The sequence below is a fragment of the Molothrus aeneus genome, chromosome 20 (genome assembly GCF_037042795.1).
Source record: "Molothrus aeneus isolate 106 chromosome 20, BPBGC_Maene_1.0, whole genome shotgun sequence".
Lineage (NCBI taxonomy): Eukaryota > Metazoa > Chordata > Aves > Passeriformes > Icteridae > Molothrus > Molothrus aeneus.
This window is the reverse complement of record NC_089665.1, coordinates 57,134-72,331: the sequence shown is the minus strand read 5'-3', so window position 1 is coordinate 72,331 and position 15,198 is coordinate 57,134. Positions and strand designations below refer to the sequence as shown.

The window sequence follows — 15,198 nt, the reverse complement described above, 5'->3', positions numbered from 1 at the left end:
TTGGGGGCAAGTGAAGGAAGAGGCTGGGGGGGGGGGGGGGGGAGAGGGGTGGTCCGGGGCTGGGGGGAGGGGGGTGAAGGGAGGTGCGGGCAGGGGCAAGAGCGGGCGGGGGGTGAGGGCCGGGGCTTGGGGGAGCAGGGACTGGAGGGGAGCCGGGGTTGGGGAGCACGAGGGCAGGGACCGGGGGCGGGGACGTAGAAGCTGGGATGAGAGGAGCCCGGGCTTCGTGGAAGGCACGGGCTAGGGTGCTCAGGTGCTGGGGGAGTGTGTTAGAAGAGGGTCTGGGGGGGTTTACGGGGCTTTGTGGGAGGCAAGGGCTGAGAACAGGGACTAGGAGGGGGGGTGAGGGGTGTCCGCTGCTGAATGGGGGACGGCCGGGGCGGGGGATGCAGTACCACCGCCAGGGGCCGCCCTGCGCGTGTTACCAGGGCCACGTATGCGCACACGGAAATTTCCCCCCCTCCTGGTACGGGCCGCTGACGCGGCGGCGGGAATATGGAGGCGGTGGCAGGGCTGGGCGGGTCGATGCTGCCAGGCGCCCTCATCGTCCTCATGCTTGTCCTGCTGCTGGCGGTCGCGCTGCACCGCTCTGCTCCGCGGGAGACCCCCACCGCCCCGCAGGACGGTAAGTACCGTGCGGACAGTGGGGCACCGGGCAGCGCGGAGCGGAGCGTACCCACCGACCCCTCCGTTCCCGCAGAAACCAGGGCGAACGGGCACGCCAGGCCGGAGGAGCCGCGGAAGGCGAAGCCGGCGGCGAGGGCTCGCAGGGAGAAGCCGCACCAGCACAGCTTCGCACACCGGCTGCTGGTGGCTACCCTTAAGGTACCGCGTGTGCACAGGGCCGGTGCCTTCCCCGTGCTGATGCCAGTGTGCTCCTTGGTATCGGTGTCCCCCTCGATATTGGTGTCCCGCCGGTGCCCCGTACCCCCCCCCCCCACCCCGGTGCCGTTGTCCTGCCGGGGGCGGTGCAGGTGTCCCTCTCGATGCTGGTGTCCTGCCTGTGCCGGTGTCCCTCTTCCCCCCCCGGTGCTGGTGTCCTACTGCTCCTCCCCATCCCCTCCCGCGTCCTTCGTGACCACTCTCTGTCTGCAGGGCCACAGCAGCCCAGTCACCTGCCTGGATTTCAGCAGCAACGGCAAGTACCTGGCATCATGCTCTGAGGACCGCACGGTGCGGCTGTGGAGCACCCGGGACCTGGCAGGGCGGGAGCACCGCTGCCTGCGCGCCAACATGGGGCTGGACCACGCCGAGCTCGTCCGCCTCAGCCCCGACTCACGGTACGGCCGGACCTTGTACTGGCACCGGGATGTCCTGCAGAGCCGCCAGTCTCATGGCCAAGCTGCGGTGGGATCAGTGGTGTTGCTCTGGGATGGGTGGAGGCAGCATCTCTCGCTGGATCATCACGATATCATTGACTTATGGCCTTTTCTGAGAGCAGCTGGCACACAATCACAGTAGTTTGAGTTGGAGGGGACCTCTGGAGTTCATCTAGTCCAGCTCCTGGTGGGTTAATGTGGTTTTCAGGGCAAATATCCCTGTGCACAGCTTGCTGCCCCCATCGAAGGTACCTGTTGACGTCACTGCCAGCTGACAGTGCAGCTGGAATGTGCTGCTGAGTCTTTCCAATGGTCAGGGGAGCTCTTGCTGGGTGGGAAATCTGGTGGAAGAATGTCTTTTGGCTTTTTGGTCTCTTCTAGAAAGAGAAGAAGGGATCTTGTTTCCTGGTGTGGATAATAAATTTCATTCTTTTTCATTCAGTGTTGCAGTTGAGCCAGCATAGGGAGAGAACTTGGTGCCCTTGTAAATATTTTTATGTGGCAGCATATCCCTCTTCCCAGGTGCCCCTGAGTGACCTGGGCTGAGCTGGGGCTCAGAGCCTCTCCCTCCACAGGGCTTTTATTGTCTGGCTGGCCAATGCTGAGACCATTCGTGTCTACAAGATGACCAAAAAGGATGATGGCAGCTTCACCTTCACTGCGACTTCTGGGGACTTCCCAAAGAAGCACAAGGCTCCTGTCATTAACATAGGGATTGCAGAGACAGGTATGGAAATGAGCTGCTCACCTCTCCAGTTCAGCTTTGATTTCCTTGTGAAGCTGCTGGATTCAAAGTGTTAGAGTTTTTGGCATTCTCAGGGCTGTGGACAGCACCAGTACTGAACTTTGTAGTTCATTCGTTTTTTTTAACTTAATTTGCTGTCAACTGAACCAAAAGGTGTTGTTTTCACACCAATAATATCCCTGTAACCAGCTCCCCGATGTGCATAGTTTCTTAATTTACATTTTCAGGGATGCTGTTGCAAAGAGGTCTGGTCTCAATATTGAGAGGATTGCTGTTCTCTGGGCTGCCGGTCTCTCTTTAACCAGTCAGAAATCTCTCTCTAGTGAGTTAATATGGTCTATCTTGAACTTCTGGGATCATCTAGAACAGAGGTGGGGGTGGATGGGTGGAAATTACATTTTAGTGGTGAGGGCTTGATGGATTAATGTGTCAGGTATGTGCCAGTGGCAATTGGAAGCAGGTGGATGTGAGCTCACCTCTGTAATAGGAGAGCAGGGAAAATGTTAACTGAGACTGGAGCTGTGAAAGCAAAAACTGAAACCAAGTACCTGGAAGGTAAACAGGCAACTCCCTGCCTGGGCTGAGGTGGCAAAGGGGAAGTGGGAACAAGCAGCAGTCCAGCATGGGCACAACCAGCAATCATGGATCATGGTGTTGTGACTGGGATTCAGTTGCCTGCCTGCAATCCACAGCTTGAAAGGTGCTTATCCTCAAGCTGATTTTGGGCATGCAGGTCAGATGGAGTGTTTGTTCTTCTTTGTGGCACAGCCCAGTGGGGCTGCATGTGGGGGTCCCAGCTCTGCTTGTGGGGCTCAGGGTTCTGAGTACAGGGCACACACGGACTCAGTGCCTCCTGCCTGCTCAGGAGCCAGGGGAGGACTGAGGCATAACCAGGAGCTGAGTCTTGTGACTCAGCTCTTTACCTTGTCCTAGGAGACTGATAGTCCCTGGATTTTGGTGCTGCTGCTGGTTTTCTCCAGCTGCAGGGAGAGGTTCATCCTGGGGCTTCATTCAGTCTGTGGTAGTGTTAGGTCTGGGGGCTCTCCTGATCTTTGCCTTTTCCCCAGGGAAGTTTATCATGACAGCTTCCAGTGACACCACTATCCTGATCTGGAGCCCAAAGGGCGAAGTCCTGGCCAGCATTAACACCAACCAGATGAACAATGCCTATGCCACAGTGTCACCCTGTGGGAGGTGAGTGACAGGCAAGATTTCAGGCTGCTCCTTCGAACAGGCATAGCATCAGTTCAGACCATTGGCAGTTAGTTGCTATTTTAATGCAACTTTATCAGGGTTCCACAGTTTAAAAAGGTATTTTGACCTCCCAGGAGATGGAGCTGATATGGGGTCAGGCACTCTTGTTCTGCCATCCTGCCTCAGCGCTGCTGTTCTGGTAACCTGACAACAGCTTTGGCCTCAGATAGCGGGGGTGGGACAGAGCAAATGCCTTATGCAAAGAAAACAGCATTTTGAGCTTGTCTGTGATCTCTTAAAGGTTAATTATAAAAATAAAGGTTTTATTTCTGGGAGATATGTTTTTTGGGAAAATTACTTGCTGCTGTAGTTTGATTTGCCTTGCTCCTGGCATGAGGAGGTTGGGGATAAAACGCATTTAGCTCTTCTACTTTGACCGGAGAGTTTCTCATTCCTGAGCTGTTCTGGCGCCCTTCCTTACTGTTCCCTTTACCAGCCAGGTTTCAGGGAAAAATGGAAATTCAGCTGACCAGACTTGAATGCAGGAGTCAGGACAGGTTTGCAGAGCTGTGGCCCTGCCTCACTCAGGTTCTCTCTAAGAGGCAATCTGTGTGTCTGCTTATTCCTTCACACAGGTTTGTGGCATCCTGTGGCTTTACCCCTGATGTGAAGGTATGGGAGGTGTGTTTTAGCAAGAACGGAGACTTCAGGGAGGTGACCAGGGCTTTTGAGTTGAAGGGCCACACTGCTGGTGTACAATCCTTTTCCTTCTCCAATGACTCAAGGAGGTATGTGTGTGTTACCTGCTCTTAGTTACTCTAAGGACATGTAAGCTCATCTCTTTCAGTGTTCACCAGCTGCACCACTGACCTACAGGGGTAAAACACTGCTCTGGGGAGCCAAATCTGGCTTGTGCCACCCTCCTCATTGGAATCTCATGTGGTTTAACAAGACCAAGTGCTGATGCTGTACCTGGATCAGTGTGGAGACAGATAAGCATGCCAACCCTCTCCCTTGGAGAGGTATCCCTTGAATAGGTTATGATAAGATCTTCTCAAACCTTCCTGGATTGAGAAATCCTCCTTGGTCATAGTGAGTTCCCAGCATGCTTTGGAAGCCCATGTACATTTGTTGGGACTGATTGGTTTTTCCCCTTTGTACCACCCCCGCTTTTCCCCATAAAAACCCCTGCTTCTGCCCCATTCAGAGGGGAGTTGCTGTCCCTGGCCTCCTTGGCAGGGTGCTGGAATAAAGGCTACCCCTGCAGAATAACTACATGATGCTCCTGTCTCTTTGTCCCTGTGTTGGCCAGGGTACACCTAGCAAGGCAGAGCTGAAATCACTGCTCAGAGCTGAATTGCCTGCCCCTTGCTGAGGTTACGCAGCAGTTGAAGGACTGCCTGAAACTCCTAGAAAATTGTCTCTTGCGGCATCTCTCTCTGGGAAGGTTGTGGCATCCAGGCTGAGCCATTAGACTCCTGACTGGCCGCCCAAACAGAGCAGGGCAACCCCCAGTATCCAAGCTGGGGATGAACAGACTGAGAGCAGCCTGGGGGTGCTTGTGAGTGAGAAGTTGACATGACCCAGCCCAGAAACTTCTCTGGGTTGATCCCACAGCGCGTGGGTAACAAGGGAGTATGGAATTCTGCCCCTCTGCTCCACTCAGGTGAGACCCCACTTGCAGAGCTGCCTCCAGTTCTCCAGCACACAAAGGACTTGGAGCTGCTGGAGTGAGTCTAGTGGAGATACCAACATGATCAGAGGGATGGAGCAGCTCTGGTGTGAGGAAAGGCTGAGAGAATTGGAATTGCTCAGCCTGGAAAACAGAAGGCTTCAGGTTATGTAATTGTGGCTTTCTAGGACCTGAAGGGAACTGACAAGAAAGATGGGAGGGAGATTATTTACAGGGGCCTGGAGTGACAAGATAAGGGGGAATGGTTTCAGACTGATAGAGAGTGGGTTAGGTGGGATATTAGGAAGAAAGGCTTGGTTGTGAGGGTGGTGAGGCCCTGCCACAGGTTGCCCAGAGAAGATGTGGCTGCCTCATCCTAGGAAGTGTTCAAGGCTGTGTTGGAAGGGGCTTGGAGCAGCCTGGTCTAGTGGTAGGCTTTTTTGCTTTGGAAAAAGAACAGAGACTGTATCTGTGTATAGACTCACGCTTCCCAAGAGATCACTCTCCACAGAGGATTCCTGGTTCATGGACAGGGCAGGGTAAGAGGTGCCACCCTTTTTCCATGCACTCACTGTGCTCTCTTGCCTGCAGGATGGCTACCGTGTCAAAGGATGGCACATGGAAGTTCTGGGACACAGATGTGGAGTACAAGAAGCAGCAGGACCCACACCTGCTTCTGACAGGGCAGTGTGCAGTGCTGGAGCCATGCCGCATTGCTCTGTCCCCTGATGGCCGCACGGTCGCTGTGGCGAGCGGCACAGACATTGTGGTGTACAACACACGGCGCGGCGAGGAGGAGGAGCGTTTTCTTGGCGTGCACAGCCACTGTATCACAGACCTTGCGTTTGACACCACCGGCCGCTATGTCGTGTCCTGTGGGGACCGCGCTATCCGTGTCCTCCACAACACTGCCGGGTACCGTGCCGTGGTGGAGGAGATGGAGGCCATGCTGAAAAAAACTGGGAACAAAGCCACGCAAGAGAGGCTGGAGCAGCAGATCTCCAGCGCTCGCAAAGCGTTGGCTGCCATCTATGGCAAGAAGCACTAAGCTACCTGTACAGCAGGAGGCAACTGTGCTCTGCCTTGGGGGATGTTTTGTTTTTCTTTTTTAGTAACTGTGAACAGCAGTAATAAAAGAGTGCCCGGGTCCTTCCTTGCGTGCTGTTTGATGGGCGGGACAGGGCTGGGGACAGTGGCGTCTCCCAGTGTCATACTCCACACTCTTGTGTTGTTTTCCCCCCGGGCTTAGATCATTAGTATCCCATGAAATCGATTGCTAAGCCAATGCCTCCGAGTTATCCTGAGCTTAGAAACGGGAGTTGTGTGGATTTGGGGTAGGTTTTTTGGTTGGTTGGTTTTTTTTTGTTTTTTTTTTCAAGAGAGCTGCCAAAGCTCAATGTTGATGCTAAATGGTGGGGACTCTGCTGCAGGGAACGGGGCAGTGCGGTAACGGTGCAGCATTCCCCCGGCCCGGGATCTCAGGGTCATCTCACGGTAGTGTGCAGCGGGACCTGCCCCAAAAGATGGCGGTGCACCGTCGCCTCGCCTGCGCGTCGTTTCCGTGCCCACTGTAGGGCGTGTATGCCTGCGCAGGCGCAGCAGCTGGGGCGTGTCGGGCGTGGTGACGCAGGAAGCGCAGCGCGCGGGCGGGCCACGCAGGGCGCGTGCGCGGGGCCGGGTGCGCCGGCGGGTGCGGCGGGGCCGGTGCTGCGGGGCTGCGCGCGCCATGTCGGGGCGCTCGGTGCGGGCCGAAACCCGCAGCCGCGCCAAAGATGACATCAAGAAGGTGATGGCAGCCATCGAGCGCGTCCGCAGATGGTGAGGGCGGGCCCGCGGGGGGGAGGGCTTTGCCACTCGCGCGCAGCCAATCACCGCACCGCGAGGTGCGACTTGGGAGTGCGCGCCCAACCAGCGGGTGCGGGCGGAGGGGCGGCGGCCAATGGGAGCGTGGCGGGGAGGGAAGCGACTGTGAAAGGCGGTTAGCCCAGCCAATCACAGTGCGGGGGACGGGGGGGAGTGCTGCGCGGTGCTGAACTGACGCTCCTCTGGGCCAACCAGAGCGTGGCGGGATGGCGGGTTTTGTTGCCATGGTGCCCCAGGCCCGGTCCGGTCCGTCAGCGTTGTGTCCCGCAGGGAGAAGAAGTGGGTGACGGTGGGCGACACGTCTCTGCGGATATTCAAGTGGGTGCCAGTGGCGGACAGTAAGGAGGTGGGTACCGCTTGTGGGGATGAGCCGGGAGCCACCGCCCACAGCCAGCCTAGCTCATTAACAACCCCCCTTAAGCTGAGCTCTGAGCCTCCCCCAGCCCTACCGACCACCGAAGCCCCCCGAGCCACCTCCGAGCCCCCCAGTTCTTCCGGATGCCACCAAACCCCCCTTGTGTCCCGTCCAGGTAGACCCCTGAGCCCTCCCCAAGCCAGCACCTGAGCCCTCCCAGCCCTGCTGAGCACCTTTGAGGCCCCACCGAGCCCCTTCTGCCCTATCGAGATCCCCCGAGTACCTCCAAGCTCCTGATCCCTCCCCAAGCCGACCCCTGAACCCCACCCTACTGAAGCCCCATGAGCTCCTGGGCACCCCCCAGCCCCAAAAAGCCCCTTCAGCAAACCTGAGCCTCCTCTGAACTATCGAGCCCCCTGAGCTCTCTTGAGACCCCTCCTGCTTCTGCTTGACTTCTCCGAGGATTTGCTTTACTTGGTGTCATTCCTAGATGGGCATCAGCTCCTCCTCTCTTTCCTGATTCCCAGGCCCTTCATAGACGGAGTTTTGTCTCTCACTTAGGAATGTGCCCCCAAAGCCAAGGGAAGAGGCCAGCTTGAGCACATCCCTCTGGGCTTCTGGAGACAGAAAGGGGAATGGCTCCTCTGGAGCAGCATGTGTTTCTCTGACATTGTGTTTGTGCTTTTCCTTCTCTCCTCAAGAAAGAGAAATCCAAATCGAGTAGCAGCACGGCCCGAGAACCCAATGGCTTCCCAGCTGACACCTCTGCCAACTCCTCCCTCCTTCTGGAGTTCCAAGGTGGGTCTGGGCTGAGCTCCCTTCAACGTGGGGAAAGACTCCAAGGCTGTACAGCAGCTGGGACATTGTTGGTTCTGTGTGCTGCCAGTATGGGGAAGAGCAGTGCTTGCCCCTGAGCACTGGCATGGAGTGGAGAACAATGAAGTTGAGCTGTGGAGTTGGGCTGATCCACTCCTGGATTGTCCCTGTCCAAACTGTTCATTTTTGCTGTTAGAGAGTCTTAATGGGCTGTTTCTGGTATCTTCTGTGGGAAGCTTCACAGCCAACTGGAGAAGTGGGGTTTCCTGATCCCCCCTTTCCATGCTCTGCTGGGGAGAGGCCAATAGCCACCTGCGGCCAAGCTTGCTTTTCCAAAAGTTACTTCCATGGACCTTAGGGTGAAGGGGCAAAGGCTGTCCCTGGCCTTGCTCTTGGTCTAGGCACTGTGGTGCAGCCAGGAGAGGTTTCACTGCTGAGGTAATGTACACATCTGCCCAGCACCTGTTCTGTGTGTGGCTAAGGAAAATTTGCTGGCGCTCCCAGGAGATGCGGTGGGGTTATGTTGCAAGGTCTGCACTTTGGCAAGGTGTGTGCCAGGCCTGCTTCTTCACTGGTGCTGAGCATTATTCCTTGTATTGCTTCACAGAGGAGGAACAAAACCATGGTACACAGCAGGAGATTCCTGCTCTTGGATGCCCAGGGCCCTCCCAAGCTGCAGAAGTGGGATTTGGCAGTGCTCATTCTCATTCCCAGGGCAGGAACATTCCCTCTCCCATGGCTAGTTGTGTATATGATTCCCACTGTGTTCTGGAAGACTCAGTCCTGTGCCTGACAGCCCTTAGGCTGATGTGGAACAGTGAATCCCCTGTTTAACTCTCTGACCGTGCTCTGCCTTCTCAGCAAGACGCCAACTTCCAGTGCCGCCCTGAGCTGCCTGTGCCCCTGCGTCAAGGTGCTCTTTTTCACCAGGTGCTGTTTCTGCAGATGAGAACAGCAACCAGAGCTCCCTGTCTGATGTATACCAGCTCAAGGTGGACAGCAGTCCCAACTCCAGCCCCAGTCCTCAGCAGAGTGAGTCCATGAGTCCTGCCCACACGTCTGACTTCCGCACAGACGACTCACAGCCTCCTACCCTGGGGCAGGAGACCCTGGAAGGTGGGTGCTGGGCCAAGAAGGGAGGAGGCAGATGGGTGTTATCAGGGAACATGGTGGTTCAGTGGGTGGCCATGGCACTGCTGGAAGCTGACAGGGCATCGGGGACTTCTTTAGCTAGGTGTTCTGTCCTCGGTCAGCACTGACCTGGGTGCGGGGTCTGCATTTTTGTTGACCCACCTGTTCTCCCCAGAGCCCTCCCTGCCTTCCTCAGAAGTGGCAGATGAGCCTCCCACTCTCACAAAGGAAGAGCCAGTACCCCTTGAGACTCAGGTAAGGGAAGGGGGATTCAAACCATCTCTAAATGTGCATGGACCTAGATTGGCCCTTAGACCATTGTTGCTGCTTCTTGTAGCAGAAGCATCTTGGTGGATGGACTTGCTCTGCAGTCCCGAAGTGCCCCCGGGAGCTCCCAGAACCTCATGGTTTCCTGAGCTTTAGTCTTTATTCCTTGGTTCAGATCAAGTGTTGGAGTGTGAGGGAAGGATATGGGAATGTGGGAAAATGACAATTCTGGCAGGCTGCAGGGCTGGAGTGGGTTCGCATTCCTGGTACCCTGGAGCCTGTGCATGGGTGACAGCCTGGGCTGTCCCCATAGTGTGACACAGCCTTGTCTAGGTGTGCGTAGCTCAGTGTCACTGCCTGTGACCTCTGGCTCTTGCAGGTAACTGAAGAGGATGAGGACTCTGGTGCGCCACCTCTGAAGAGATTTTGTGCTGACCAGAACTCTGTGTGCCACACAGTCTCGGAGAGCTAACCTGCCTGGCCCGGCACCTTTGCCAGCCCCTTGCAGAGCCACCTGGCCCCCCAGGACCAGCGCTTCCCTCCAGCCTGCCCCTTCCCCAGTGTCGGGGCTCCCACCACTCACATCAAGTGCGCCCTGCCCTGCCCCATCCTGCCCTGCCCGATGGATGGGGCTGCTGCCAGTACCTGCAAAATTGCCTCTATTTATTGGCTCCCTCTCTCCCTGCTCCCTGCCCTAGAGCTGGGGCTCTCTGCTGGGTGGGCTGCATGTGTGGGGGGGTTCTCCATGGGGCTCCCTGCTCTCCATGGTCCCCAGGACACTGGCAGATGCTGTTTGCCTGCTTGTGGCTCCCCTGCCTGCCCTTCCCCTGGGTGCTGGGAACAGGAGAGGCACCTTCCACCTGCTCTGGGTGATGTCTTCACTCGGTTGTGGGAGCAGGTGATGATGGGTGTGGGGGGCAGTGAGGGAGCGGCCGGCAGGGACCCACTGGGACGCTGTGCAATAAGCTGCTAGTTTAAGCCATTCATGCTGGGAGAGAGGGGAGCGCTTTCCCCTCCCAGAGGGCAGGTACTGACCGGCCTCGGCTCTGCCTCGGGGCACAGCTCCAGCCGAGTGGAATTTGCAGTCCCCCGGCAGCCTGCAGAGCAGGAGGAGCCGCTGCCCTATGCTGGAGGGTCTTGCCCCGGCCTAGGTACCCGCTATCTCCGAGGTGGGAAAGGAAGCAGCAGGGTGCTGGAGCTCCCGGGAAGCGCTCCCGCCCTGGGGCTCTGCCGCCCCCCAATACCCGCTGCCCCCCTAGCCCCACTCTCCCCCCGCTGCCACTGCATGTCCCGCCGAGTCCGTGATCGAGCCTGGTGAAGCTGGAGGCGCGGCCGCGCGTGGAAGTGGAAAGTTATTTTAGCACTGAATAGAATATTTTTAAAATTAAACTGTTTGAAATACAGATGCAGAGCACGATGTCGGCCGGGTGGGGAGGGACCGTGTGGGAAGAGAAGGGAAGGGAAGTTTCTGCCAAACGGAGCCCTGTGCTGGCACTCGCCGCCTGCGGCGCCCACGGAGCCGGCCCGGAGCCCGATTCCTCGGGAAGTTGGGTCAGCGCCCGGTCCCCGTTCTCCACACTTTCCTCCCTGCCGGTCGCCGACGCTGTCTGGAGCGGCGGGGGACGGGCCCGAGCCGGAGACGAGGCGGCAGCAGCGCCCGGAGGGGCCGGCTGGGGGCGGGGGGGAGAGAAGACGAGCCCGGGACGGCCCCTCAGCCCTGCGCAGCCGCTCCTACCGCAGCCCCGGCCCGGGGCTTTGCCCGCTCCGCAGCCGCCCCCGCCCACCCAAGGGACTCTGCCCGCGGGGCGGGGCTCTTCGCCCTCAGGGACCGCCGGGGCCGGGAAAAATCGGCCGCGGCTTCGGGCGGCGGGGATGTGCTTTCGACGTGACTTCAGAGCAGTGCCAGAGCGCCCAAGCAATTCCCATCGTTAACCCGCGGCCTCCGCACCAAGCCCGCTCAGACCTGACTGCCCTTGTAATAAATTATTTTAATTTTCACTTTCATTTTCCAATGTTTCCTTTTTCCCAAGTTTTCTTGGTCCCGATATTGCGTGTATGCCCTTCTCTGCATGTCCAGTGAAGGGTAGTGGAGCTGGGGAATGGTCTGGAGCACGTTTGATAAGGAGCAGCTGAAGAATCTGGGAGACTCAGTCTGGAGAAAAGGAGGCTCAAGGGGGACCTTCTTGCTCTGCACAACTCCCTGACAGGAGGGTGCAAGCAAGGTGAGGTTGGGTTCTGCTCCCACAGAACAAGGAGAGGCTTGAGGGGAAACAGTCTTGAGTTTTCTCAGGAGAGATTTAGGTTGAACATCAGGGAAAAGTTTCTTCGGTGAAAGGGTTCTCCAGCTCTGGCACAGGCTGCCCAGGCCAGTGGTAGAATCACCACCTGTGGAGGGATTTAACAGATGTGTAAATGTGGTGCGAAGGGAGGGACATGGGTTAGTGGTAGTCTTGGCAGTGCTATGGGACCAATTGGACTCCATGGTCTCAGAAAGGTTTCCTAACCCTAACAATTCTATGATAATCATGAAGTGGTTTTAATAATATATCATTTCAGGATCACGATTGCCAGCCAGGAGAGGCAGCTGCTGATTGATTTGACCACAAACTATCCTGATGTGTTGGTAGTTATTGGGAAAACACTTTTTGGAAAGAGTTCCAGAAAGAAGAAGTCTAGCAATTAGAAAACAGAAAAAGTCTTTTCCATAGCAGTGTGTGCATTGCTGAATTCAGGAGGGGGAATTTTGAGAATGGAGAGTGAGGACAAGAATTACTTCTTCTGGGAGCATGGCATTTGTGGAGACATAGAGACGAGCCTCAGGGATTGCACTGGCAGAAGCAAGGCTCATCCATACTTTGCATGGATGCAGCAGGGGAGTAACCTGCTGCTTTTTGTTAAAACATGGAGCTGTGGAGGGCCGGAGCTGGGAGGTGCAGCCACAAAGTTGCACCTCTGCAGCTTAACCACTGGTTTGTTTTATAGGTCTGGCATATTGGTTTATCCTGTGACTTCCAGCGAAGCTCCTGAATTCCTGAGGAAGAAAAACTGTGTCAAGTGCCACAAAGAGAATGGACTGACTGCCAAGAGAGCTCAGCTGAGTTTTGATGGGGGAGCAAAGGAGCAAAAGAGACTCCTCTGAACATCCAAGAGCACAACATCCAAGATACTGTGGCCAGGTTTATAAAGAAAGATGAAGTGCTGGTTGGGGAGGTCCTGGGTTTCACACAGGCAACCCATATTGAATTTAAGGAATGCAGTACAAAGAGTAGCTTGTAATACATCAGAAAAAAACTTTCCTAAATACGTCTCTGCCTTTGCAAACACTGAGGGTGGATATTTATTTTTTGGTATGGATGACAACGGTAAAGTCACTGGGACCCACAGTAATGTGGAGAAAGTAGCTTTAGAACAAAGAGTAGCTGATGCCATCAGCTCAATGTGTGCCTGTCACTTCTGTGGCTCTGGGGCTGGCGTGCAGATCCAGATGCACATCCTGGGTGTTTATGACCAAGCAGGCTGTTCACAGGGCTATGCCTGTGCCATGCACATTGAGCCATCCGGCTGTCCTGTGTTCGATGGTGACCCTGAATCCTGGATGGTGCTGGGCACTGTCAGGGAGGAGAGTGTGGGGAACTGGGCACTGACTAAAAGACTGAGCAGCAGGAAATGGATGGAGCTCATGACAGCTGCAGACCCAGATAAATAAAACCTGCATTTATGTTAGCATCAACTTCATTTCCGTGTTCTGCTGCAAACATTCAGGAGGAAAGATCAACTTCTTTTCAGGATGTTCTCACCACACCTAGAAAGGGCCATTTGACCCATGCCCAGCCACAGGCACTGGGATGATGGTGCAGTTATTGGCCTGCAGTGGCACCCCTATCCCTGAACTCATTCAGCAGGACTTCTTGAAGCACTCCCAATCATAGAGTCATGGAGTGGTTTGGGTTGGAACACAACTGCCCACAAGACACTGGGTTGCCAGGCTTTCCTTCATATGGAAAAGGGTCATCAGTTTGTGGTCAGGCACTGTAATCCAAAAATGGGATTCTGCCTCCTAAACTTGTGAATATCAGAGGATTCCTTCCAGATGAAATCTGCCAGGCTTTGGCTGGCCTTGGACTCCTGGGGGCTGTGTCTCCACTATCCCTGAGACAGTGGGTTGTGAGGCTTTCCTTCCTATGGAAAAGAGCTAACATTCACAGTCACATTCCTGGGGCTAAAAGTGGGATTCTGCCTCCTAAAATTGTGAACGTTGGAGGATTGTTGCAAGATGAAAGCTGCCAGGAGTTATGGCTCTGGCTAGCTTTGGCTCCTGGGAGCTACCTCTGAACTGCTCCTGAGATACTGAGTTGCTGGGTTAGGTGCAGTTGTAAGGGGTAATGGTTAGGGTAGTTAAAATGGTAACTTTTCTTATGTTTTATACATATATATATATATATATATATATATATATAATTTTTATAAAAATTGATTTCCAAATGCGACCCTTTTATATGCGGGATCTTAAGAGTATAATTCTTAATACACATATACAGCGTTTGAAAATAAAAATGTACCTTTTGTATATATAATTTAAACAAGAAAGGGCTTGAAAATGGGAGAAAATATGATCTCTATGAAGGCAATAGAAATAGCTCTGTCTATTCAAACAAAAAGCGTTTTGTGTGTCACTCCAAAACAGTCTGATATCTTGGTTGGGACTTAAATCGCTGCTGCCACCTGGTGATAAGTACGAGGTACTGCGTATATATGCTATTTAGTGACTCAGTAGTGGCACCTGCAGACTAAAAGTGGTACTGCAACTAAGAAATGGGCATATGTGCCATGACTTAAACGACTCACTGCGGCCACCTGCAGCTAAAAAGCGGTGCTGCAACTAAGAAATCCTCACACGGACAGTGAGTGACTCGTCGAAGTGTCACTGAGGCGCTTTCCCTGCCTGCTGCTGCCTCCTGCTGGCCCTGGCGCACATGTGGTGCCTGGGAGCACCAGGTGCGGGACCCACCTGCCTCGGCAGTGGCTGAGGAGGGTTGTAGTGAGCCAAATGAGGAAGGAGGGCTCTTGCCATGTGCTGTTAGGCTTTGGCTGCAGGAAGTCACATGACTTGAAGGGCTTGGAGCACAAGCCCTGCGAGGAAACACTGAGGGAGCTGGAGTTGTTTAGGCTGGAGGAAAGGAGACTCAGAGGTGACTTTATCACTCTCTACAACTACTTGAAAGGTGGTTGTCGTCAGGTGGGGGGTAGTCTATTTTTCCAGGCAACAACCGACAGAACGAGAGGACACATTCTTAAGCTGTGCCAAGGGAAACTTAGGTGGGATGTTAGGAAAAAGTTTTTTACTGAAAGAATGATAAAGAACTGAAATCGTCTGCCCAGGGAGGTGGAGTCACCATCCCTGGATGTGTTTAAAAAAAGATTGGATGTGGCACTCAGTGCCGTGGTTTAGTTGAGCTGGTGTTAGGGCATGGGTTGGACTAGATGATCTTAAAGGTCTCTTCCAACCTAGTGATTCTGTGATTCTGTGATGATAATGTGCTCAAGATGGTAGAGGAGTCAGGAATTGGCATCAGTCCACTCTCAAGATGGCGAGCATGACAGGAAGTCATGTGCCATAGCAGTCAACATGGTGGATCCAGAACAAACTTCTAGTGCTACTCTCAAGATGGTGGGGATTTACCAGAAATTGCATCACACCACACTCAAGATGGCAGTAATGGTCAGAAGTCACTACAGGTACACTCAAGATGGTGGCACAGGCATGTGAGTCAAGATATCCTTCCCAAGATGGTGGCAGGCTAAAAATGAACTTTGGGAAAGAATGCAAAATTGCATT

The 15,198-nt window shown here is 54.8% G+C and overlaps 3 protein-coding genes across 4 annotated transcripts; all 3 read left to right on the top strand.

Annotated features, from left to right (window-relative positions):
• Positions 1-425: 425 nt before the first annotated feature.
• Positions 426-6,079, top strand: TBL2 (transducin beta like 2). Its single transcript, XM_066563608.1, has 7 exons — positions 426-625; positions 701-825; positions 1,096-1,280; positions 1,895-2,046; positions 3,132-3,258; positions 3,894-4,046; positions 5,522-6,079. The coding sequence occupies exons 1-7, from the start codon at positions 496-498 to the stop codon at positions 5,976-5,978; spliced, it is 1,329 nt and encodes a 442-aa protein (XP_066419705.1). The 5' UTR covers positions 426-495; the 3' UTR covers positions 5,979-6,079.
• Positions 6,080-6,588: 509 nt separating this feature from the next.
• Positions 6,589-11,360, top strand: BCL7B (BAF chromatin remodeling complex subunit BCL7B). 2 transcript variants are annotated; one of them, XM_066563353.1, is made up of 6 exons: positions 6,589-6,748; positions 7,064-7,139; positions 7,850-7,946; positions 8,910-9,080; positions 9,271-9,350; positions 9,742-11,360. In XM_066563353.1, exons 1-6 carry the CDS (start codon positions 6,657-6,659, stop codon positions 9,832-9,834), a joined length of 609 nt encoding a protein of 202 aa, XP_066419450.1. In that variant the 5' UTR covers positions 6,589-6,656; the 3' UTR covers positions 9,835-11,360. The 2 variants fall into 2 exon arrangements, with proteins under 2 accessions (XP_066419450.1, XP_066419449.1); XM_066563352.1 differs by having other exon boundaries at positions 8,895-9,080.
• Positions 11,361-11,431: 71 nt separating this feature from the next.
• Positions 11,432-13,068, top strand: LOC136565248 (ribonuclease SLFN12-like). Its single transcript, XM_066563749.1, is given in 4 exon segments — positions 11,432-11,448; positions 11,934-12,238; positions 12,481-12,656; positions 12,658-13,068. Coding segments are annotated over 4 exon segments (909 nt in total).
• Positions 13,069-15,198: the final 2,130 nt, after the last annotated feature.